The sequence below is a fragment of the Meles meles genome, chromosome 7, assembly GCF_922984935.1.
Source record: "Meles meles chromosome 7, mMelMel3.1 paternal haplotype, whole genome shotgun sequence".
Classification (NCBI taxonomy): domain Eukaryota; kingdom Metazoa; phylum Chordata; class Mammalia; order Carnivora; family Mustelidae; genus Meles; species Meles meles.
In genome coordinates, this window is record NC_060072.1 from 61,431,841 (window position 1) to 61,459,245 (window position 27,405).

Sequence of the window (27,405 nt, forward strand, 5' to 3'; positions counted from 1 at the left end):
CTTCTTTTTTTTTGGTCTAAAAGTTCATTCCTTTGATTTTTTGATACCTATGTAGAATTAAAAAAAAAAAAGATTTTCCAGCGAGTGTGAGATTATTCTGGCTTTAAAAATCCATCTGTGTTCAAGAAATTAATTAATAACTATTTAGAAAGCATGTGTTCTAACCCTAGAAGAATTTATTTTTATTAATAAAAATGACAAAATGGAGATTGACAGTAACCATTCACTGTAACTTATTAAATTTTTGTCATTCTTGATATGAAAGCTCACTAATAAGTGAAGTTTATACTTGAAGAAGCCAGACTCAATGAGAAAAAGAACACTCTAGGTTATGTGAGGAATAAAGTGAAATTATAGCTTCCATTCTAGCACAGAAATATGAAAACCGAATAGAAAATCAATTATAAGTGAAGGAGAGAACATTCAAGAAATTATTATGCATTCCACAAGATCATCAACATTTTATGTTGAGTTTCAGAGCTTATTCCTGGCTGAGAAGTATGTCTACATTATCTTCAGTGGATATTTTGAGTATGAAAGATACGAAGGAAAATAAAAACTTTTGAATATCTAAATGTAAAACAAATTAATTTTTTAATAGTCTAAACTTTGCTAATCTTGAAAAAATAGATTTTCTTTACCATAGTCTTCCCTTTATTTCCCTTCCCTACTTTTAACTAGAATTAAATTTCATCTGTCTACAATGGCTAATATAAATTACTACATTATTGATTGAAAAATGAATGTATTGTTGATGTGTTGCCACCATTTGCCACCTATTGTCTTATACAATGCTTGATCCATTATGTTGATAGGGAAAAAATGAGGCTTACTTGTCATAGGGCCAATATTTGAATGTAAATATACCCAGATCCAAGCTTCTGACTTGTCCTCTCTGCACAGCTTACATATTGACATCTCAGAGTTATTATCAATCAATTATATCTTGCCTTAAACTGCACATATTACCCCAACCCAATTTCCTCCTTATTTTATACTTCTGTATCAGTTAAAGTTATCTACTATAACATAATCTAGAAGGCTAGAATTCATCTTTAATTTTTCATTGTCCTATCCACTAATGCGCTATTAGTCAAATATTAGTTATTCATCTTACCTCTAAAATAGGCCTTCTGTCTTCCCTCTTGTTAGATGCTTTATTGCTACCCTGGATCTGGGGCTCTTTATCACAGGGAAGAGCATATTGAGGAAATGGGTGTGTACTTCCTCAAAATCAGTATGGTCACTAGGCTGAATTGATGCCTCATTATTTCTTAGGCTGGATACTGCCCAACCACTAAAAGAGGGTCACCAATGTCTTATTTGACACCTTATGTAAGGACTTCTCCCTGATATCCAGATCAGGCAGCCAACTCCTACTATGAGAAAATTACCTGAGGCCTCAGTCAGCACCTTCCAGTTGCACATTGGCTTAGGTCATCATCAGTCCTCCACTAATTACTTACTGCTTAAATAATTTGATGTCAAAATTCAACTGGGAATCACAAGGCCAGTGGATTCTGTTTATACTCCTCATACCTAATACCATCAGCTATCATACAATATAAGCTGTCCCATTTGCTCTTCCAGTCACTTTTTTTTCTTTTTCCCATCCCTTGATGAATCAGTTCCCATAAGTTCACTTATCATCTGCTAACCTCTGCTCAATTTTTCCATTTCTTCCTTGTATTTTCATTTTCTAGCAAGCATATTGCCCCATCTAAGCTTCTTCATGCCTTTGATTTCCTTGTCACATAAATAGATCTCTCCTAAATGCCATACATGTCTTGGTATTCTTATTATAGAATCTGATCATTTCTGTATAACTGAGATGACTCCAAAAAGGAAAGAAAGGTACCCTTCTCCCTGTCCTCCATTAGACCTCAGATCACACTCCCAACTTTCTGTCAAAGCTTTTTCTTATGTCACCCAGGTGTATCCCTCCTAGTCTTTATAGTATCATTTGTAACCTTCTAGACATTCTCTTTTATATATTGATGGATTCAGTATCTGAATTCAAATTTTTCTCACTGTGAACCATCCTGTGTTTATCCTTGGCCACTTTTTTTTGCCCAATATCTACAATCCATCCAGGGTCTGTATTTGGAGTTCCTCTACCTTGACGTATCCAGAAATTGGTATGTCCATTACATTTTAGCAATCATCCCCCCATGCCTAGGGACCTCATCATTACCCAGAATGGTTCAAATTTAAAATAGTAAACAACTCTCTATACTTTTAGCTGTCTTGTTCAAATATTCCCTTTTGCCATTAAGGAAAAGCTCAAATTCCCTTGCCTGGCCTACAGAGTTCTTAAGCATTCTGGCAACTACCTACCTTTTTTCATAACATCCTCTGTAACTTTCCTAATGAACTTGATCACATTCCTCGTTCTATCCATAAAGAGCTACTCACCATTTCTCATACTTAATCTCTCCATGCATAAATGACCTTATCTATGTACTTTTCTCTTCTTGGAGTATTCTTTTCTGAATCTCCATCTAATTATAGCCAACTTACTCTTTAAGACCCATTTCAAGTTATTTCCTTCCTTCCCTCATTCCCTAAGACGATGTTAGTCATTCTTTCCTCTGTGTTTACAAAGAGTAAATTCATAAGTCACTATAAATTTTAAAAATAAGCTTACATATCAAAATTATAATTAAAGCAATCCCCATTGATTGAATAACCAATCTCATTACTGTATCTATTTCTCCCATATTTCCATTTTTACATGATCAAACACAAAAGTTCAAAAGGATCCCTCAATTCAAAAAGTTGGTTATATCACATACCATTATGTTAAAAAATATCTATGAAAATATCATGGTAACTGGGTAGATAATCTACTTTTTTCTTTTATTTTAAGGATCAATTTTCCTCTTGAAATAAAGTCACTTCCAAGGGAATCCATGCTCACTATAAGATTGTTTGGGATTCTCTATGCAACCAGTAATGCCAATTTATTGGCTTGGACTTGTATCCCATTGTTTCCGAAAGAGTAAGTATATCATTTGTTCTTAATAAAGCTCTCATATCAATAAAAACCCCTTGGAAATGACTATTTTGCAGTATATCAAATAATGAAAAAAAGAAGAAGACATTTTATTCCAAAACTGAGGTAGTTCAATATAAATCTTGACTATTGAAAGTGGAATTGAAAAGCAAAAATGTAGAAGTGGCTTTAGAAAGAGGCCTCATGCTCAACTTGTCAACTGGGTCATTTATAATAAAAAATATTGGCATGACCAATTTCAATTGCTTTTCCTTCTCTGACCAGCCAGTTTCACTGGCATTAGTAATTCAGAATGACTTAGATCAATACTGTCATTTAGAAACAATGTGAGTCATGAATTCTGGCTGAAGTAAAATCATACAGTGTAACTGGTCTGCTGATCTTTATTGCCAAGAAGAAAATATTTGGTAGCTTTAAGATGAAATTTTTTAGGAAAGTAAACCAACTATGAGTTCAGATAGTCTGTCAGAACTAATGGCCATTGCAAAATTAACTGTTGACTTAACCATAAGGATTTGGAACGATTAATACTGAGAATATTTGATAAAGTCAGTAACATGGTTTTCTGTGCTATTAAAGAAAGAATATTTCATATAAATCAGCTTAGTTATTTTTCACATGGCAGGACTTGCTTTATAATTGAATTTGGGTATTAAGGAGGGCACATATAGCATTGGAGCACTGGGTGTGGTGCAGAAACAATCTTGGAACACTGAAAAGATAAAATTAAAAAAAAATAAAAATAAAATGCAAAAAAACCCAGGACCTTCAAAAATTAGAATATATATTGTTACTTTAATATTGTTATAAAGAATGTTTATAACATATAAAATATAATATAAATAATATAAAATAATAAAAAATGTTAAGAAAATTCATCTGTTTTTGTTCCCAAATTTAGTCATTATAAATAAATTATAATCAAAACATTTGTGATAAATCTTTAAGATCATCTTTGTTGGATTAATTCTGACCTGGTGTGTGTGTGTGTTGCTCTATTGCTTGTTTTCATGTACCCATTTCCACATGTATATTTCTTGTTGACAGTAATATATTTATCTTTGTAATAGCTATCATCTAACATTGTACCTCTTATAATAGATAATCAGTGGAGGTTTGTTTGTTAAATTGAACTAGAAAAAAAAACCAACCCTAGAGGAGATTTAGAATAAAGTAAAATTTCAAAAGTCTATAAGAAATTCTTTAATCCTGCACAGCCTGGCTGGTTCAATCAGCAGAGCATGTGACTTTTTTTTTTTTTTTAAGATTTATTTATTTATTTGAGAGAGAGGGAGAGAGAAAACATGTGAGCAGGGGGGACTGACAGAGGGAGAGAGAATCTCAAGCAGACTCCTCACTGAGCATGGAGGCCAAGGTGGGGCTCTATCTGATGACCATGAGATTATGACCTGAGCTGAAATCAAGAGTTGGATGCTTAACTGACTGAGCCATCCAGGTACCCCAAGCAGGTGACTCTTGATCCCAGAGTTGGTAGGTTCAAGCCCCATGTTGGGGGTAAAGATTACTTTAAAATTAAAATTTAAAAAAGGAACAGTTTAGCCCTAAAAGGAATGCCTACTGCTGTTAGCAGATATTTCAAAAATCTGATTTGTGGGTGAAGGACTTTGATTACTTTCTCACTAGGAGCAGCTCTGCAAAGTGCCCTTCCTTCTCTTGAGTGAGTTTCTCTAAAGTTTCAACTCCTGTATTTGTAACATCTAGCATGTTTGTAGAATAAAAATTCTAGCTATTTTCTGAAAAATTTCAGTTCATTTTATTCCCTTCTATCATCTAATATATTACTTTGCACAAAACATGCAATCAATAAACATTAAATATGTAAGAAGTTTGGAGTATATCTGTCTTTCAGATGAGACTGGGTGCATTCAAGGTGGTATGGCCATAGCCTATATCTGTCTTTCAGACTAATCTTCAAGACTTTTTTTTCTAGATAGTTATGATAGTAAAAACACGGCCTCCATGTTCTTTTGTCATATATCACTTACTATTAGTAAACATTTTTATGTGAGTGCTCATCTTTAGTAATGCCATCTGGGACTGATAGTAGGTGGTGTTTTCCTAAGGGAAAGAGATTGAAATTGTGGATGATGAGACAGCATATCAGAAAACAAAACTTACTTCAAAGAGCACTTTGATAAGCATTTGTAAATATATTTCCAAAAGATCATTTCTCATAAAAACCAGAAAATCTGCTTCTCTCCTGGGCTAAACAATTCAAAAAAATCCAGATCTTTTCAAGACATCAAAAATCCATCATGTAGGGCAATTAGGGAATGTGATAACTCCCACTGTGTTCATTGTTCTGAGTGACAGAGATTCTAACCCAATTTATTTGATGCAGATATTTCACAGCAAGTAAGTCACTTAATTTCATTTCCTTCATGGAATGATCCTTGTCCATAAACATTTTGTATTAAATCTGTCATTTATTACAGTTTGACTTGCCCATACCTAGCCATTTGAAGTTGTCACAAACACTTATATCCTTATTTTTTCCAGCCGACACACAACCTGAAAATATGCCAAATTAAAGGCTTCCTATCCCTTTGTCGTTTCCAAAGTGGTTTTCAGAAGAACCACGGGTGATTAAACTCAAATATATCATTATGGCTGCATCAGGAATGTCTACAAATAAAAATAAACTTCAATGTTTTAAAGCACACAAATTCACATTCAGGTCTATAAAAAACATCCAAAGTACAAAGGTAAAAGTTTGCCCACAGAAGTTTTATAATCCTCTCTTTTGCAGATAGAACTTCCATTGCATTTATATTCACAATGCCTCTGCACTGCAATACAAAAAGGTTTTTCTCATCTCCACACTTTCTGTGAGCTACCTTCCCTACTTAAATTCAAAACTAGTGTGGAGTTATTTAGGGTTTCTAAATTGTGGTAAACTCTTTCAATACAAAAGTCTTCAACATTGAACAATAGATTGATTCCCCTGGGGAGATTTTAAAATAATCCCATACCCAAGTGTTCCCAAATATTCTGATTTAAGTGATCTGCAGTGGGGTCCAGGTATCAGTATTCTCAAAGCTCTCTGGGAGTGTTAAAGACCAGAAAAATTAGAATCTTTTCAGATTTTCAGAAGAGACCCAAAACAAATCTTAATTTCAAAACAACTTGACTCCTCAGATTGTTGCCTATGTAGCCAACCCTGATCCCACTGTATCTTACTATTTCAGATATATCCTCCAAATCAAATATAAAAAAAAGTTGTGGGTGAGAATTCCTTATTGTCTACGCTTCCTAACAAGAGACCCACAGAGTGAAAATAGTACAAATACCTCATTTACAGATGAAGATCTCTATGATAAAGGAAGGTTAAGAGACTTTTCTATAAGTCACCAGACTAGAATAGAACAAGAACCAGAATGTAAGTTTGATTTCTCTCTACGTGTGTTACTACCTTAATCTGCCACCTTTCCTGCCCTTAGGTATCACACCTTGCTCCACGAATGCATTGTGACAATCTCAACAACATACAAGAAGCTTCTGCCTCAACTTTGCCTGCACTCTACTCTTGGGCATGAAACCTATTAGACCTATGATCAGTAGAATCCCAAAGAGTTTTGTAATATCAGATCTTATGGACATGCTGGCTGCCTGTATCTGGAGTCTTTTTTACTCTTGGGTCCAGAATGCCAAGCCATGATGCACATAACATCTTATAACTAAAAGTGACAATAAGTATTTTATTCATATCCTTTATTTCATAGCTATAGGACCAGGGGCCCAGAGAGGGTAAATCAGCCCATCTGTTATGGTGCCACAGATTTGGGGTTGGCTTTTCTAGGTATAGGAATTTAAACAATATTGAAATCAAACAGATCCTTAAGGATATTCCAGAACCAGTATTTTGAAATGTTACATTTAGCAGTGTGTCCCTTTTTCTAATGGCATCTAATTCAAAATCTCAGAGTATAAGAGTGATGACCGGTTTATGTGTTTTGTTGGGTGAGGAATGGGAGAAGGGGAGAATTTAAAATCCTGGCATCCAACCTATTTGCTGTCTCCTTACCACCTTTCTAAAGTGCACCTCCAACCATCAAGCCATATGAAAACAAACAGAAAACTCCTTTGAAAACCACTGATTTTATCCAAGAAGATCAAAGAAGTTAAACTTAGACTACATGATGAAGATAGGATACAGATGTTCTGATATAGTCTGGTGTTTTTTTCCTTCACAAAGGAAACTATTTCCCATTTCCTCTGTTCATTATGTAGTTGTTTATTTAATTTTAAATTGATTTAATAAACCTTCTAACCGTAGTAATATAAAAACTACTGGTCCCCACTGGCCTGTGTATTAGAAGTTTCCATTTTCATCTTCTTCCTGAGATCACCATCTTAGATGTGTTCTCTTCACATCTTAATTCCATTAATCATCTTCATCATCACCGTATTTTCTATTTACAGAAGTCTTTGGGAATTTATTAGATATTACAGACATTAATATATTAGAATATATTAGATATTAGAAATATCTGTTTGTAGAGATGTTTGCAGTATCTCAAACAATGTTTAAGTACAATCCATTACCAGAAAGTAAATTAGCTGGGGCACCTGCATGGCTCAGTTGTTAAGGGTCTGCCTTCGGCTCAGGTCATGATCTCAGGGTCCTAGGATTGAGCCCCACATTGGGCTCCCTGCTCAGCGGAGTCTGCTTCCCCCCTCCAACTCCCCCTGCTTGTGTTCCTTCTCTCATTGTGTCTCTCTCTGTCAAATAAATAAATAAAATCTTGGGGCACCTGGGTGGCTCAGTGGGTTAAGCCTCTGCCTTCGGCTCAGGTCATGGTCTCAGGGTCCTGGGATTGAGTCCTGCATCGGGCTCCCTACTCAGCAGGGAGCCTACTTCCTCCTCTCTCTCTGCCTGCCTCTCTGCCTACTTGTGATCTCTCTCTCTCTGTCAAATAAATAAATAAAATATTAAAATAAATAAGTAAATAAAATCTTAAAAAAAAAAGTAAATTAGCTAATATTAAGCATACAGAGAGCCCCAAGAATGGTGCCAAACATCCTTTTCCTCCTGAATTGCCTTGAAGTATATGTTATATAAGCCTCACTTGGACAGCTAGGAGTTTAGTCTCAGTATTCTCTATTGCTCATTAACTCTCTCCATTCACATACTTGACTCAGGTGTTTTGACTTCGTTCTGCACAGTATGCCTCAGGGTTTAAGGCCATGGCAACTGTTAATCCAGACTTCATCCAAGGAGAGTAATGACACATACTGACAGTTATTCTTGAGTCCCTTCATCCACTGTAGGAATTAGCTTAGATCACTTAGATTTTCAAAATGAAGTATGGTCAAGACATATAAGTATAGGAAGGTCATAAGTATGATTCATCATACAACTTAGATATGAAGAAAAATGCAATAAATAAATCACACTTTTCCTCATGAGCTCCCACCCTGTAACTATTAAGGAGAAAAAACTTCACATCAATGACAAAATATTAGTCAACTCAGTAATTTAAATAGTTGTTTTAGAAATATAAAAACATTCTTTTGGATAAAAACATTCAGTCACTCAGATAGCTTCCTGACACCCTGATTCTCTAAGAGAGCGTCTGGATTTACAGAATCAGAAAGGAACAGATGCTTTGGCCTGGGGTCTTCTGATAGCCAAAACAAATGATGCTTAGGCTGGTGACTGCTTGTTACAGCTAGGTTAGCTCATGATTGGGGCTCTTCTAGCCTGGCTAGGGCTTACTGGCATCCTCTGAATGACTTGGGCTCTCTTAGGTACTATAAAGCCATCTGAGGTTTAATTGTGACTCCCAATTAACATCAGCTTGGGTTGTTCAATCAGATGCCCTTACCACAGAAACCCCTTATCCCCACCACATGACCCCTTTTGGGGGACTGCTTATCTAGATATTTTACTTATTTCTACATCTCATCCCTTCTATACAGAAACCAAAGAAGGCCTAATAAAGCTAAACTCGAGAGCTCCTTCTCTCTGTTTGCCATGTGGTCCCCACTTAAAGGTCATGACACAAGTATACACAGAAGTGGCCCAAAATGTGATTTTCCTCCAGGATTTGAAGCACGGAGTGCTACAGGAGTACCCTCCGCCTTGAGCTGTGCTCATTTATCTAACACTTTTCTATGTTTGCTTTCCAAAGGCAAAAAGGGGAGAAATTGGGACACCTATGTCTGTCATACTAATTCTGTTTTCTCTTTCTCTATCTTCCGTTTCCCATAATCTCAAATTACCAGAAAGTGGTGGCGATCCCCACCCAATATGCACATCCTCATTCTTCATTCCTGTTAACCCTTAACCATGAACAGAATATTTTCTATAAATACTATGGGGAATATTAACATTTAAGTCCTCCAAGTTTGGTGTTAGATGTGCTCCTTCTTCCTCTTGCATTCTGCCTGAAGCTAATGCAGAGCTTTTCCCATGCAGATGGATGCTTAAAACCATTTGGGGGAAGATTATATACTCTATAATGAAAAATAAATTAATAATTTTCTAATCTTTATGGCATTAAACTGACTCTTAGTTTGCTAATACCATCCCCTCTGGATTGTTATACCAAAAAACAAGGTTCACCAGCTGAAGGAGGTATGGAACAAAGGGAAAACGAAAATTCATAATTCATTCTGCTGGAAGAATAATCCTGGGTCTTATAAAAATATCTGTCCAATAATATTTACAAATTATACTACCTTGGGCAGATACTTTCTAATAATATCTTTAGACATGGAAAATAAGCAAGCCCCAGAAAGCTAAAGGGTTTTTTTTAGAGGGTTGTGGTTTTTTTAAGATTTTATTTACTTATTTGGCAGACAAGTAGGCAGAGAGGCAGGCAGAGACAGAGGAGGAAGCAGGCTCCCCACTGAGCGGAGAGCCCGACACGGGGCTTGATGTGGGGCTTGATGAGGGGCTTGATCCCAGGCCCCTGGGATCATGACCTGAGCTGAAGGCAGAGGCTTTAACCCACTGAGCCATCCAGGTGCCCCCTGAAAGCTAACGGTTTAAAGAGAACTTTATTTGTTAGATTTTTTCTTCCTATTTTTCATAGAGTCTATTAAAGGGAATAATAGGATTTGATAGTTTTTTTTGTTTGTTTGTTTTTAGTTTGAAGTCTTTATTTAAATAGCAGTTAACATAGAGTATAATGTTAGCTTCAGGAGTAGAATTTACTGATTTATCACTTAACAGACAATGCCCAGTGCTCATCACAGCAAGTGCACTCCTTAGTCCATATCACCCATTTAACCCATCCACCACCTACCTCCCCTCAGCAACCCTCAGTTTGTTCTCTATAGTTAAGACTCTTTTATGGTTTGCCTCTTTCTCTTTCTTCCCCCCATGTTCATCTGTTTTGTTTCTTAAATTCCACATATGAGTGAAATCATGTGGTAGTTGTCTTTTCTTGACTGAATTATTTCAGTTAGCATAATACTCTCTTAACTCCATCCACATTGTTGCAAATGGCAAGATTTCATTCTTTTTTATGGTTGGGTAATATTCCATTGTGTGTATATATTTATCTACATATTTGTGTGTGTGTGTGTGTGTGTGTGTCTGTGTGTCTGTGTGTATCTCACCGCTTCTTTATTCATGGGTGTTTGGGTTCTTTTCATAATTTGGCTACTATTGGTAATGCTGCTGTAAACATCAGGGTGCAGGTATCTCTTTGAATCAGTATCTTTGTACCTTTTGTGTAAATACCTAGTAGTGTGATTCCTGGATTGTAGGGTCATTCTATTTTTAACTTTTGAGGGAACTCCATACCGTTTTCCAGAGTGGCTGCACCAGTTTGCCTGCCTTCCTATCAACAGTGTAAGAATTTCCCCCTTTCTCCACATCCTTGCCAACATCTGTCCTTAGAAAAATATCTATTCATGTCTTCTACCCATTTCTTTTTTTTTTAATTTTTATTTATTTTATTTATCTATTTATAAAAATTCTTCTATTGACATATAATGTATTACTTGCCACAGGGGTACAGGTCTGTGAATCGTCAGGCTTGCACACTTCACAGCACTTCTTCCCATTTCTTAACTGGATTATTTGTTTTTGTGTGTCGAGTTTGATAAGCTCTTTATAGATTTTGGATACAAACCCTTTGTTAGATAGATCATTTGCAAAAATCATCTCCCATTCCATAGGCTGCCTTTTAGTTTTGTTGATTGTTTCCTTCACCATGCAGAAGCTTTTTATCTTGATGAAGTCTCAGTAGATGATTTTTGCCGTTGTTTCCCTTTGTTTGCCTCTGGTGATGTGTCTAGTGAGAAGCTGACATGGCCAAGATCAAAGAGGTTGCTGCCTGTGTTCTCCCCTAGGATTTTTATGGTTTCAAGTCTCACATTTAGATCTTTCATTCATTTTGAATTCATTCTTGTGTATGGTGTAAGAAATGGTCCAGTTTCTTCTGCATGTTGCTGTCCAGTTTTCCCAACAACATTTGTTGAAGAGACTGTATTTTTGCCATTGGAAATTCCTGCTTCTTTGTCAAGATTAGCTGACCATATAGTTGTGGGTCCATTTCTGGATTTTTATTCTGTTCCATACAAATTTTAGGATTGTTTGTTCTAGCTTGTGAAAAATGCTGGTAGTGTTGATAGGGATGGCATTAAATATGTAGATTGCTTTGGGTATTATAAACATTTTAGCAATATTTGTTCTTCCAATCCAATCCATGAGCATGAAATGCTTTTCCATTTCTTTGTCATCTTCAGTTTCTTTCATAAGTGTTTTGTAGTTTTCAGAGTACAGATCATTTGTCTTTTTGGTTAGATTTATTCCTAGATATCTTATGGGTTTTGGTACAATTGTAAATGAGATTGATTCCATAATTTTTCTTTCACTGCTTCATTTTTGGTGTATAAAAATGCAACTGATTTCTGTACATTGATTTTGTATCCTATAATTTTAATGAATTTGTATGTCGTTTCTAGCAATTTTTTTTGGTGGAGTATTCCAGGTTTTCTACTTAGAGTATCATATCTTCTGCAAATTTTAACTTCTTCCTTGCCAATTTGGATGATTTTTTTAAAGATTTTATTTATTTAATTGACAGAGAAAAAGAGATCACAAGTAGGCAGAGAGGCAGGCAGAGAGAGGGGGGAAGCAGGCTCCCCGCAGAGCAGAGAGCCCGATGCGGGACCCGATCCCAGGACCTGAGATCATGACCCAAGCTGAAGGCAGAGGCCTAACCCACTGAGCCACCCAGGCGCCCCAATTAGGATGATTTTTATTTCTCTTTGTTGTCTGATTGCTGATGCTCAGACTTTCATTACTGTGCCAAGCAACAGTGGTGAGAGTGGACATGCCTGTCTTATTCCTGACTACAGAGGAAAGCTCTCAGTTTTTCCCCATTGAGGATGATATTAATGGTGGGTCTTTTGTTTGTGGCCTTTATGATATTGAGGCATGTTTCTTCTATCCCTAGTTTGTGGAGGGTTTTTATCAAGATCAGATGCTGTACTTTGTCAAATGCGGTTTTTTTGGTATCTGTTGAGAGGATCATATGGCTCTTATCCTTTTTTTTTTTTTTATTAAAGTGCAATATCAGATTAATTTATTTAGATATATTGACTCGCCCTGCAACCCAGAAATAAATCCTACTTGATTGTGGTGAATAATTTTTTTAATGTACTATTGGATTCAGTTCACTAGTATCATCCATCTTGAGAATTTTTGCATCCATGTTCATCAGGGATATTGGCCTAGAGTTCTCCTTTTTAACAGGGTCTTTGTCTGGTTTCGAAATCAGGGTAATGTTGACCTCATAGAATGACTTTGGAAGTTTTCCTTCCAATTGTATTTTTTGAAATAGTTTGAGAATAGGTATTAACTCTTCTTTAAATGTTTGTTAGAATTGCCCAGTGAAGCCATTTGGCCCTGGCCTTTTGTTTTTGGGGAGATTTTTGATTACTGATTCAATTTATTTGCTGGTTATTGGCCTTTCCAACTTTTCTATTTCTTCCTGGTTTAGTTTTGGTGATTTATATGTTTCTAGGAATTTATCCATTTCTTCCAGATTGCCCTATTTGTTGACATCTAAATTTCATAATATTCTGGTTGTGTTTCTGTGGTGTTGGTTGTGATCTCTCCTCTCTCATTTGTGACTTTATTTATTTATGTCCTCCCCCCCCCTTTTTATTTTTGATAAGTCTTTCTAGGAACCAGTTTATCAGTTTTATTAATTTTTTCAAAGAACCAGCTCCTGGCTTCATTGATCTGTTCTACTGATTTTGTTTGCTTCTATATCATTTATTTCTGTTCTAATGTTTATTAATTCCCTTCTTCTGCTAGCTTTAGGCTTCATTTGTTGTTCTTTTGTTAACTCCTTTAGATATAAGATTAGGTTATATTTGAGATGTTTCTTGCTTCTTGAGATAGGCCTGTATTGCTATATACTTTCCTCTTAGGACCACTTTTGCTGCATCCCAAAGGTTTCAGACTATTGTGCTTTCATTTTCATCCGTTTCCATGTATTTTTAAATTTCTTCTTTAATTTCCTGGTTGACTCATTCATTCTTTAGTAGGATGTTCTTTAACTTCCATATATTTATGGTCTTTCCAAATTTTTTCTTGTGGTTGACTGCAAGTTTCATAACCTTGTGGCTGGAAAATATGCATGGTATTATCTCAATCTTTTTGTTCTTCTTGAGGCCTGATTTGTGACCCAGTATTTGATCTTTTCTGGTGAATGTTCCATGTGCTCTTGAAAGAATGTGTATTCTGCTGCTTTAGGATGAAATGTTCTGAATATATCTGTTAAGTCTTTCTGGTGAGTGTGTCATTCAAAACCATGGTTTCCTTGTTGATTTTATGTTTAGATGATCTGTCCATTGATGTAAGTGGGGTGTTAAAGTCCCCTACTATTATTGTATTATTATCAGTGCGTTCCATTATGTTTGTTATTAATTGTTTTATGTATTTGGTTCCTCCCAATTTGGGGGCAAAAATATTTGCAATTGTTAAATCTCCTTGTTGGATAGAACCCTTTATTTTGATACAGTACCCTTCTTCATCTTTTGTTACAGTCTTTGGTTTAAAATCTAGTCTGTCTCATATAAGTATTTGCTACTCTGGTCTTCTTTTTATTTTCATTTGCATGATAAAATATTTCCCCATCCCCTTAATTTCAATCTTCAGGTGTGTTTAGGTCTAAAATGAGTTTCTTGTAAACAACATATAAATGCGTCTTGTTATCCATTCTGACAGCCTATGTCTTTTGATGGAGCATTTAGTTCGTATACATTCAGAGTAATTATTGATAAATATCAATTTAGTGCCATTTTATTGCTTATTTTATTGTTTCTGGAGATCGTCTTTATTCCTTTTTAGTCTTTTTCTCACTCAAAGAGTCCCCTTTAATATTTCTTGCAGGACTGGGTTGGTAGACACAAACTCCTTTAGCTTTTGTTTATCTAGGAAACTCTTTATGTCTCCTTCTGTTCTGAATGACAGTGCTGCAGATAGAGTATTCTTGGTTGCAGATTTTTCCCATTCAGTATATTGAATATATCATGCCACTTTTTTCTGGCCTACCAAATTTCTGTGGATAGATCTGCCGCTAACTTTATTTCTCTTCACTTGTAAGTTAGGGAATTCTTTTGTCTTGCTGCTTTTAGGATATTTTCCTTATCTCTATATTTCGCTAATTCAACCACAATATGTCTTGTTGTTGTCCTGCTTTTGTTGATTTTGATGAGAGTTCTCTGTGCTTCCTGGATTTGGAAGTCTGTTTCCTTCCCCAGATTGAGAAAGTTTTCAGTTATAGTTTCCTCAAATAAACCTTCTTCCCCCCTTTCTCTCTTCTTCCTCTTCTGGGACTCCTATGATATGAATGTTAATAAATTTTATGGACTTACTGATTTCTCTAAATCTAAACCAGCCATGTCATGGTTCTCTAAAACTCCAGTCTTTGAGCACTGCTGGTGGCAAATAGGAAAATCAGCCCTCTTATTTTCCCCATCAATGGCTTTGGGGAATTGTTTTCCTTGTGCAATTCCCTGTGTGCTCCTCTTTCTCTCATCTCTGTCTGTGACCAGGACTCCCAACCCTCCACACATTTCCATAGCTCCTACCTTCCATGATGTGGCCTCCTCTCTCCCTCTAGTTGTGTAGTTTGTTCTGTAAGTCCTCAGATTGATTTCTTGGATAGTCAGAATGATTTGATATTTATCTAGCTGTGTTTGAAGAACAAGGCAAGCCTAGGATCCTCCTACTACTCTGCCATCTTAGCTCCTAACCCCCTTTATAGAGTTTTCAGTAATGCTCACTTAATGTCTTAAAGTTGTTTATAAACTTTAATTTTTGTTGTCTTGCTTACATTTTTACTTTAGTATATTAAAGTCAAGGACTGTCCTCAGTGGTCATTGGAACATTTTACCAATAATCTAATTTATACATACAGTCAAGTATAGATTCTCTTTTAATCCCTGTGAGGATCTGTGGATTCTGATGTTACTGAAGCTCTTAAAACCATCCATGAATTCTTGCTGTCTAAAATCTTCCTGTATGCATCCTCATTTACAATGGTATTTTACAACCTATTTTTAAACTTCAGACTATGAATAATCTTTCTATTTAGAAGCACTTCCTCTCTGAAGTCCCACAACTATTTTGATTCTGCAGATCATATGCTAATTTAAATATTTTCTTTCTATAAATTTAGAGGTCATACTTTTAATGAAGCTCAGGAAATTTAGTCACTTAATGGAGTAAGCTTTTTCTGAAGAGTCAATATCTTTGTAGACTTGAGGCCCTCATAACTCCAAGAGTATAAATCTAAGATTCTTAGTCCCATCTTATAATCAATGTTGTTGGATACTAAGAATAAATTCTGCCTGTCAGAATCTATTGTGGAAATAATTTTTTCATGTGGAAATAAATGTAGCTATCTGTGAACATAGCCATTCATGTCATATATTAGAATTAACTACTAATCAGTATCTAGGCTTGTGGAATATTGTATTTCTATTCTAGCTACCGAATAAAGTCACTGAAATAGCTGGTTATTTTTACATTCCAAAAGAAAGCAGTTATAGATAATAATAACTTCCCTCTTGAAGTGACTCCTGTGTGTCTGTATCTATTGTCTTTTGTAGCAAATCCATTCTTGGGTCTATGCTATTCAGCATGACATTAGAGAATGAGCCTCCCATAGAAATGATAGCTCCAGGAGTGTGGGATATAAGCCTGCCATCTTCAGTGATCCTGCAGGTAAGTGTCAGGCTATGAAGTTAAAGTATACATGGCAAAAAAGAAAAAAAGTATATATATATATATATATATATACACTCACACAGCAAGTATTAGTTGATAAGTAGCTTCTCAGTTACAGAAACAATTTTCTTCTAGGATCACACTTTTTAATTGTCTTCTCTTCCTCCAATTGGCTGGGATTTGTAAAGCCTCTAGTTCTTTTATTTTGTATTCAGTGGTCTCAAAGCACTTTCCTCCCAGCTTATATAATAGCAGTTTCAAGCCATTCTCTGTCAAACATGATCATGAAGGAAAGAAATGGAGTGTTGCCATTAGTATATTCATATGTAGATTCATTTTTCTCTCTGTTGTCAGTCATTGATATATATTATTAACTTGGTACCTTACACCTACCTCTGCATTGTGTCATGTTCCCTTAAAATCCTTCAATTGTACATTTCCTATATGACTAGCAATTAGGTCAGTAGTGGAGGAGAAACCACAGACAAAATCCATTCAACATACTTTCTTAACTCTTAAGACCCCTCTTCTTTCTGTGATTTGTAATCATGAATAAAAGGTGGCTAATGATTCCAGGCTTTGTTCCTTTCTGCTGAAAGCTCCTTAGGAGTTCATCATTGTAAATGATCATATTGATCAGATACAGGAAGCATGGCCATTCCCATTTGTGGAGATGCAGGGAATATGGAATTTCCATCTCTATAGGGAAAAACTGGGAAGTGCTATCAGGGCAGCACTCTCTACAACTGGTTTCTCAACCTCAACACTAATGAAATTTTGGACCAGATAACTCTTTGTTGTGGGGGCTGTCTAATGCATTGTGGGATATTTAGCAGCATCTTTGGCTTCTACCTACTAGGTGCCAGTAACACCTGCCTAGTTCTGACAATCAAAAAATGCTTCTAGATATTGTCAGATGTCCTCTAGATATAAAATTGCCCTCAGTTGAGTAGAAGCTATTCTAGATAAAGCTAGTGGAGTCTCTAAGATTTTAAGTTTCCATGTTTGGGGTGAGGGACAAAGTTTAGCAAGACGTTGAAACTGGAAGAGAAAAATATTACTAATAAAAATGTGACTTTTACTGCGAAGGAGGAAGTCCTCACCAAACCTTAATCAAAGATCAACTTCTAATTCATAGATGTGATGATGAAAAAGAGTGTTTGTTCAGGTTCAGTCTTGGCACAACATCATAGATACTCAACATATAATGGCTTATTATTTAGCAGATGTTCCACTGTAACATGATGACTACCTTTCTTTAAGAGGACAAATGCAGGAGCACCTGGGTGGCTCAGGTTGTTAAGTGTTTGACTGTTGACATCAGCTCAGGTCATGATTTCAGGGTTGTAAGATCAAGCTCCAAGTTGGGCTCAGCATGCTCAGCATGGAGTCTGCCTGAGATTCTCTCTCTCCCTCTGCCCCTTTCCCCATTCATGATTAATCAATCAATCAATCAATCAATAAAATCTTTTTAAAAATGCATTTTTTAACAGACTATTGCTTGCGAGATACAAACTACCTCAGGCTGATGAGACTCTTCCAAGTCTGACCATTGACTGAGCTTTGAGGATATAAAGTCATGATTCAAGGGGTCTTTAGCAGCAATAGTGGGAATAGAAAAAGTAAGAGAGACTATCAGATGATTCTTCTCAAATGAGAGGAATAACTCTTTTAGAACTCAGATCCTGGCAAATGGAATCTGAGGATTAGTTTCAAGTATTCAATAGCAGCATAGATTTCCTACTAAACATCTGGAGCTATAGCCAAATTTATCTTCCAGAAAAAATTTATCTTACACAAAAATGTAAATCATTCAACAGTTTGCAAAAGTTAAATAATCTAATTTTTACAAAATAATTTCAAATGGTATAGACATAAAAAGAAACTTCTCAGGATATTTTTAATTGATGATAAAATATACAGAATAAAATAGGAGTTGTTAAAGTTAAAAACCTTACTATCCAATATCGCTCTAATTATATACAGCTAAATTTAGAGCAGAATCTTTCAGCCTAAAGATTATAGTGAGGAAATTAGCAAATTCTGTAACCAGTGTTTGAGTTAAGGAGTCAAAATGTGTATCAGGGAAAGACATGTGTATCAGGGAAAGGCTCTGAGTTAGCAAATCTGGATTATAGTTTTAGCTCTTAAACAGAAAACTTTATGACTTTTAACAAGTCACCAAGCATATTTTCACTTCTCTACAATGAAGGATTACACTATGCCTATCCACCTTCTTTCAGATCTGTACTTTTCTGATTGTCTTTATTAGATAGTTACTGCCCCATGGTAGCTACCCTAGTGTGAGAAGGGATATGATATGTCACAGAACCTCAATCCTCTAAGACCCTCACTTTTTTCTTTTTAGGTTTTATGGCTTAAGGGCCAACCAGAAGTTGTGGATGGAGTGAAGTAGATCTGAATTTAGAAATGGACAAAGTTGTGCCTGGGTGGCTCAGTGGGTTATAGCCTCTGCCTTCGGTTCAGGTCGTGTTCTCATGGTCCTGGGATAGAGCCCCACATTGGGCTCTCTGCTCAACAGGGAGCCTGCTTCCCCCTCTCTCTCTGCCTGCCTGTCTGCCTACTTGTGATCTCTCTCATCCTGTCAAATAAATAAATAAAATCTTAAAAAAAAAAAAGAAAAAGAAAAGAAATGGACAAAGATTGGGACAGCTGAGTGGCTCAGTCAGTTAAGTGTTCGCCTTCAGGTCAGGTCATGATCCCGGGGTCCTGGGATCGAGCCCCACATCCAGCCCAGCACTGGGTTCATTGCTCAGTGGGGAGCCTCCTTCTCCCTCTCCCTCTACCTGTCATTCCTCCTTCCTTGTGCTCTCTCTCTCTCTCTGTCAAATAAAATCTTAGAAAAGAAAAGAAATAGAGACAGATTATTGCACGATTTCATTAACCTGGATCTCCCTCAACTTCTTACCTCTCTCTGTGTATAATCTAGTAGCATGGTTCTATCACAATTTAAGAACTAAAAGCAGAGTTTTAGTCAATGTTGCTCTTGTTCTGTTCTATATTCCTCTACTTCCCCACCTCCTCTTTCATGTCTAAATTCACTATATCCTGGCTTATTTGTTATTCTTGGTTGCTCTATCCAGTGGTGGTTTTAGTTCTCTTCATACTAGCTCTCTGCAACTTTTGGCACTCTCTTTCCCATTAAAGAACACTTTTCTCCTCTCCTTTCTCTGTTTCCTTCCCAGTCTCCCCTTCTGCTAGTCCTTCCTGTTGACAGTTCTCAAAGGTTCCATCTGCTGCCCATTGCTATTCTCAGTATATGTACTCTCCCTGGGAGAATTTCTTTAAAAAACTTTGTTACTTTGTTGAGATAGAATTCACATACCCTATAACCTTCCCGTTTAAAGTGTGCAATTAATTGCTTTGGGATTTTTTCTTTTTTCAAAGAGAAATACAATTACCACCAACATCAATTTTAGAGCATTTTCTTTACTTCTAATAGAAATCCTATGTCTTTTAGCTATCACTTCCTACTCTCCCATTTTCTCCAACTCTAAGAAACTGCTAATCTACTTTCTGTCTCTATAGATTCACCTATTCTGCATATTTCATATAGATCAAATCATATAATACTTGGTCATTTGTGACTGGCTTCTTTCACTTAGGATAATGTTTCAAAGTTCATCTGCATTACAGCATATATCAGTATTCATTCCTTTTCTATTGTTAAATAATATTATATTGAATGGATATACTATACTTTATCTGTTCATTAGTTCATACGCATTGACATTGTTTCCACTTTTTGGCTATTGAGAATGGCATTGCTGTGAACATTTGTGTACAGGTTTGTGTGGGAACATGTTTTCATTTATCTAGGAGATATCTATATCATCTATATCTATATTTATATCTATATCTATATCATGTATATATCTAAGCACTAGAATTGCTAGATCTCATTCATTTCTAAGGTTTTATTCACAATATCTATCCAGGTTTACTTCTGAACCACCCAGGCGCCCCATCTAGTTCAGATTCTTTCACACTACACACTTCAGACAAATATAGCCACATGAAGCTCCCACCTGGATATTCTACAGACAGCTTCAAAGAAAATATATCCCAAACTGAGCTTACCTTTCTCTCCAAATTGCTCTCACCTCCTGATTTATTTATGTCTGTTCATGCCCCTACATACACCTACTTATTTCACTTGCCTCATGCTTCTTTATCCCTACTCATGTTCGGTCTGTACTCTATCCTGCCAATTATCTCCCATATGTTCCTCAAGTGTAACCCTTTCAATTTGCCACACCTGCCCTAGTTCAGAAATTCCCTCCTAGGTCACAATAGTTTAGCTGGGTTTTTTTTTAACCTTTAGTTTTGTCATTCTATAATCCAAAATCCATAAGTTTAATCCTTCTAAAACTTAAATCTGAACCTGCCAACTCCTCTATTTACACTCTTCAATAACTCAGCACTACCTAGAGAATTAAGGTCACGCTCTACAGCATGCCTCCTCTCCCATTGTTTCTCTTGCCACTCCTTGTCTGACACTTCAAGCTCCAGTAACTTTGAAAATGTTGTAGTTTCTGACATGCACTGTCCTGATTTTACCTTATGTGCATTTACAAATACTGTTTCCTGCTTGCAGTATGCCCTCCCTCTTCCTTTCACTGTCTACTACCTACCCCTCCTCTCTGATTTTGTTTGTGTAATTAATGTTCACTTTTAGGATCCACAGGCCCTCCTCTAGGAATCTCTTCCATATGCTCTCCTCTCTTTCCAACCCAAGCAGTGTTAAGTGACCTTCCTCTGCATTCACACAATAACCAGTAAGATTTTTATCAACACATGCACCACTTTATACTTCTTTCTCACTGACTTTTTACCCATTGACTTCTTAAAATCCCATTTTTTAAAATATTTTATTTATTTGCAGAGAGAAATCACAAGTAGGCAGAGAGGCAGGGAGAGAGAGAGGAGGAAGCAGGCTCCCTGCATAGCAGAGAGCCCGATGTGGGGCTCGATCCCAGGACCCTGGGATCATGACCTGAGCTGAAGACAGAGGCTTTAACCCACTGAGCCACCCAGGCACCCCCCCATTGACTTCTTTATTACTGAAGGCATTGGGTGTTTTATCCCTAACTTTCTAGCATAGTACCTGAAATACAGTATTTATAAAATCAATGCTATGTGTCGATACATCTGATCACTATAATAACCCAGCCTACAGATATTTCTAAACTTAGCATTTTATTGCAATTATTGGAATCCAGATTCTAGAGTGTTTGGCTCTTCCTTTTATTTAAGTGGCCTTCCTCTTAAACCAGTTCTTACTCACCCAGAGTATTTTACTTTACCTAACACTGTATTAGATGCTTAGTATCCATTATTAACAACGTTAGGGGGAGGCAACAGTCTTACTGATACCAAGTGTTCAGAACGCAGCATATTTTGCATCCTAATATAGCAGATGTTTTTTGATTTTGGGGTTTTTTCCCCATTATTCCAGAACTGCCTTATGGATCCCTCTTTTACAGTTTCTTCCTTAAGACTCACTACAATTGCCATCTAGTTGGTAAGCATCCTTCCTTCCCTTGAACTACCATAGTACTTATGGTCTAACATTCATGTGCCTTATAATATCCAAAATACATCTACAGTCCAGGGGGGTGTTCTTTGACAAGATGATAGAGTCATGGGAGCCCATGCTGGGCCCATGGGCCTCTGGGCATGGTTGTGGGTCCTGGACACTGGGGACATTCACAGCCACTTTCTCAAAGAATTCCAAGTCATGAAGTCACAGTACGAACCATGGTGGTCAAGTGTGAATGGAGAAGGATGAGAGGAAGTGAAGTAGGAGGCATAAATGGAACATAAGAATTCAATATTCAGATGTATAAGGAGGTATGAATTAGAGGGTTGGATAATCAGGTCTGAATGTTTTCTTGCATCTCAAAGAAAAGAGCCTCATAATTTTTTGTTGCTGTTGTTCTTGAAATCAGGAGTCTATCCTCAATGCTTGAGGCAGGAATGTAATAAATAGGTGTTATGACAGATGCAATGGAGACATTCGAGAAGATCTCCTTGAACATTCCATTAAAAATACTTTTGAGACCAAAGCAGGCTTGGTTAGTTACAATGATTGTCATTGTAACTAACCAAGCCTGCTTAGTCATTATAACTAACCAAGCCAGAGTCACATTTTTGCCATTACCGACTTGAAGCAGAGCTTTTGGATGCTTTGTATATGTACTTACCATACTTTATATATATTTGTTAATATATACATTTTTCTCCTTAATTAGACTTTAAGTTCTTTGAAAGCGATACTCTTTATATTTTCCATAATGCATGTTACACAAAAAAAATTCTAGAGCAAATATAATAACATTTACTTTGTGGGAACTTCACTTCCATGAAAAATTAGAACAAAAGGCATTTGGGAGAAATTCCAGTATTTTCTATCACTGGACCAGGAATCAGTAATTTTAGCCTCATAACATATGACATAATGCAGTCAGTGTAGGGCCTCATTCATATATCAGAAATGAAAAATTCATAAGTGAAATATATCAAAGAATTTATTATATATTTGTGCACAGGAATACTTGTTTTTTCTCATCCAATAGCTTTAGTTTCCTCGTGTACCCTGCTCTTAAAACCAACATAAAGTTGAACTAGCTCATCGAATACTATTTTTAGTATTTTTGTTTCATGTGTTTAAAGTATTTGGGCACACAAAGAATAACATAACCTGCCAATACTTCTCTCTAGGGGACAAAAACTAAGCTTTCTGTCAAGAGGGAAAATTTATTATAACATTGCTTTTCTATGACTCAATTCTTTTATCATATTGGAGTATTAAGTGGTACAGTATAACAAAAATTATACCAAAAACAAATGTGACAACAAATTTTGGAGATTATAAAATTGCTAAAACTTTTTTCTAGCAAATAACCCAAATAGAGTCAACTGTATTTCAAGCTTTAACTCACACAGTGTACCTTATAATGTTTCTCAATTTCCTCTAAGATCCCAAACTAACATAGTTCAGCAGAGAAAAATAATTTTAGGTATTTTAATATGAAAAAATGTATCATAACTTTAAACACACATATAGGGCACTAAAATAACTAGCTCATTTACTTAGTTTGAAATTGTATATTTTGTTAACTTTTTTTTATTTACTAGAATCAGATCATCGCTGAAACATGGTTTAATGGAAAGCACATTCTGCCAAAAAATAAAAAGAAGCCTGAATTCTAGCCCTGTCTATAAATCTGAACTACAGAGCAAGAAAAAAGAATGTTGTATTTGGTTATTCATTTAAACAAATCTTCACCAGAAATTCATGTCTTCAAATTTGTTCACAGCCCTGTAGATTTCCTGAAGTATAAACCAACATAGAGTAACTCTTTATTTTCTCAGGTATTTACATGAGGAAAGTATAAGTACCATCTATAATTTTTATCATTTAATTATATAATGACATTTTAGTACTGAACTGTAAAAAGGATATAATTTCAGCATTAAACAAAAATAAAACTTTTAAATTTATGAAATTTCATATATTGCTATTTTTATCATCTTCCCTCAGACAACATTACAGATTACTAATTTATACCATTTATGTAAATAATTAAAGATTTGCCGAACACTATATATATTTAAATACCAAGTCCAAACCCTAATGATTCTTTTTTTTTTTAAGCGATTTTACTTATTTATGTTAGAGAGAGATGGAAAGCACACAAGTAGGGGGAGGGGCAAAAGGGAGATGAAGAGAGATAATCTTAAGCAGACTGTGCTGAGCACAAGCCTGATGTGGGGCTTGATCCCACATCCATTAGCCAAAATCAAGAGTTGGATGCTTAACTGAGTGAGCCACCCAGGTGCCCCAACCCTAATGATTCTTTTAAAAATTATTTTTACGTAAAAAAGAGCACAGAAAACAGGAATTTTCCCTTAGCTTCTACAAACCTTAGATAGAGAATATTAAGTTAATAATGCATTTTGAGGCATTCAATACATGGCAAATCATTTCTTTATTTCAGATTGATTTTCCAGCTACTGAGTGGGAGTATATGAAACTTGGTTCTGAAGAGAATAGAAATAATCTTGAAGAACCACCAAAAGAGTGTTTAAAACACATTGCCAGACTTTCACAGAAACAGTCTCCTTTACTGTAAGTGACCCAGGTCCTGTGAGTAAATTTTGCCTACTGTTTTTACACCACCAATTATACTGGAAGTTACATCTTTTGGTTGTTCAATTAATGTTTAGCAACTAAATTGGTAATTTTGTGTGTTTTTTTAAAGATTTGTTTTTCCATTGCTTTTAACAATGTAGGTTTGACTTTAGTCAAAGGACAAATAAAAAGATTGGAAATCATTCTGTTCAGTACAATAAAGCAGAGACTGATTAGATATAATCAGCATTTAACAGTGATAAACCATTGCTCAACTATCCGTCAACAGAGTAAAAAGTTGTCTTAGTAAGTAGAAAAAAGGAAAATTTAATTTTCATGGCAGATTTAAAAAGAATAGATATAAATAATCTTTAATAGCACTAAGTTAGTGACTAAGGAGTACTTAAATTTTGTCAAACAGTAATTCTCTGAAGAATAAAATAAAATCCCAGGAAGAGCCATAAAAGAACTAGCAATATTGGTACTTTCTACTTGGTAATATCTAATCCATAGGTGATTGTACTCATTAATAGCATGCAAAAGCATAAAACTAAGAAAGTAACTTTTATGTGTATACTGTGAAAAGATATAAAACATGATAATGCCTTTTTTTCCAAGAATAAGAAATTGTATAAATACATTGAATAAGAGAGTCATGTGATCTAAAAAATCTCTTTGAGTGGGCCCTTGGACTGTAAGTTGAAGAATGGATTAGAGAGAAAGTAAGAATGGAAGCAATACAGCAAGAAGGTTGATGCAATTTTTTAAAGCAAGAGGTCATGGTGGCTAACACTAGGGTAATGGCACTGGACATTGGTAGAAATGTCTGGATTTGGGAGCCCTATTCTGGAAATTGAGAAGGCATGATTTGATGATTAATAGTAACTAGGGGATAGGCCAACTGAGAAAGCAAAAAACCAAGTTAGGTCAATGGAGAATCCAAAGTTTTGAAATTATTGAATAGGCAGATGTTCAAAGTAATTTTCTGGAAAAGTAGTAAGTTTGGGCCATTTCAGACTGAGGCATTGAGTGTGATCAAGAGTTCTGTTTTGGGTAATCTTATTAGTGCCCTTATCTCTAATTTCACCTTGTAATACTCTTTTCCTCATTCACTTCAAGAAGTGACATCAGTCTCCTTTATATAGTTCAAATGTGCTGGTCCCTCTCCCATCTCAATGTCTTTTCATCTGGTGTTCCCTCTACCTGAAATACTCCTTCAGTTCTTCACATGACTGAATCTCTCATGCTATAGGTCAGGTCTTCACTGAATTGTGATCTTCTTAGAGAAATATTCTCTGACTACCCTATCTAATGAAGTTCTCTTTACTCTCTGTCTTATTACCTTTTATTATTATACTTAACACAGTCTATTATCATCCTGTCTGTTAATGTGTTTTTCTTGTCTTACTCGTAAATTTGTAAGAATTGGGAGAGCAAGGAACCCCTCTATCTTGTTTTCACTCTATTTCCAGTACTGTACACTGTGCTGATAAATAATACATGTAAAATAAATGTTGTAATGAATAAAGTTTCTTCATATAATATCTGATATAAAAAGTTGCCTTAAGGGATGTAAATGATGGACTATTCTTGTAGTCTTCATGATACATTTTGATAATCCATCGTTGTACTAGACTGATGTCAGCTAAGTGAAACATCTTTTCTACTACTTACTCAAAAATATAAAACATTACATATAACAAGTGTGTCAAATATCAGACTAACATATTTGTAATGGTTTCTTTTAAAATATGAAAAAGGTGCCATGCTTTGAAATTTTAAGTGTATTCAAACAAAAAAGATCAAAAGCAACAGATAATGACAGTAACTTCCTTTAATTAGGAGTTTGTTTTTAAGTTTACTTCAGTGAATCCCAACTTGTTTTATACCTCAGTTTCTATTTAAATGAATAATGTGTACATAAAATAAGCAATATTTTCCTCTGTTTCACTTACTCAAATATAATTATTAAGCTCGGTGCAGTAGAATTTCATTCTGGATTGTGAAATTGATGGAGAACAGCCTTCAGTGTGATAAAATTTGTGTAAGAATCAGATTAACTTCAAAAAAAGAATCAGATTAACTTGTTTCAAAATACTATATTTTGTCATTTATATAGTGATTATTATTTCTTCTTACAAATTTATCAAATGTAAGCAGAGTCAGGAAATTCAGACTAAGTGAATTTCAATGAAAATGTACCAATAATATTTGCAAATATTTAAAAAATATACTTGATGACAGATAAGAGTGTTTCTAATATGAGGAAGGTTCCAGAAGGAAAGATTGAAAAACATTTGTTTTGAAAGAAATTAATGCTTCCACTTCTAGCTATGAAAGGCACCTATTACTAGACTAATTCTCCTGGCTTAAAAGATATGAGACAAGAAAAATACATTTGAAACAAATGCTTTCAGAAATTGGACAGGGCTTGAGGTGAGCTCATGAATAAAGTGGTTTTTAGCCTGAAGGCACTTTCTACATCATGGCTCTGGGAGGTATATTCAAAGAAGTGGTCTTGCTGAGATTAAAAAAAAAAAAAAAAGTGGGCAGAGATCAGAGTTTAATGATGCTGAAGCAGCTGGAATTTCTAGAGCATAATAGTAGAGAAGGAAAGGAGCTACAGAAATACATAACTGAGTACTTAACTACTCATGAGCAGGTAGAGATTTTGTAAGCCTCCAAAAGAGCTACCACAGGGAGATGTGGTTGCACAATACTGGAAGACATAGAAATATTGACCAATAAGAATAAAAAATGCTCCCAGAACATTCCAAGCGTTCAACAAAGAAATCAGCAAGATGCATATTAAGAGTAAGTGTTTTCTAGCCCAAGATTAAAGACTATGCTAGGCCCAACCTAAGATACAAAAACAAGTTTCAAAAGGCTAAAGCTGATCTGCTAGTGCTTAAACTGCCTACATAAAAAAAAAAAAAAAAAAAAAAAGAAATATTTAACACCCAGAAGATGGCAAAATTCAGGCAATGTAACATTTTAAATATTTAA

General features: G+C 35.5%; 1 protein-coding gene across 2 annotated transcripts in view; it reads left to right on the forward strand.

The window, feature by feature from the left end:
- Nucleotides 1-27,405, forward strand: part of PIK3C2G (phosphatidylinositol-4-phosphate 3-kinase catalytic subunit type 2 gamma) — a 327,581-nt gene that overhangs the window by 79,116 nt on the left and 221,060 nt on the right. For both annotated transcript variants that reach the window (XM_046012794.1, XM_046012795.1), the window contains 3 exons: nucleotides 2,870-3,001; nucleotides 16,124-16,238; nucleotides 24,266-24,396. In XM_046012794.1, coding sequence (XP_045868750.1) covers nucleotides 2,870-3,001; nucleotides 16,124-16,238; nucleotides 24,266-24,396 — 378 coding nt within the window. The remainder of the gene's footprint in view (nucleotides 1-2,869; nucleotides 3,002-16,123; nucleotides 16,239-24,265; nucleotides 24,397-27,405) is intronic.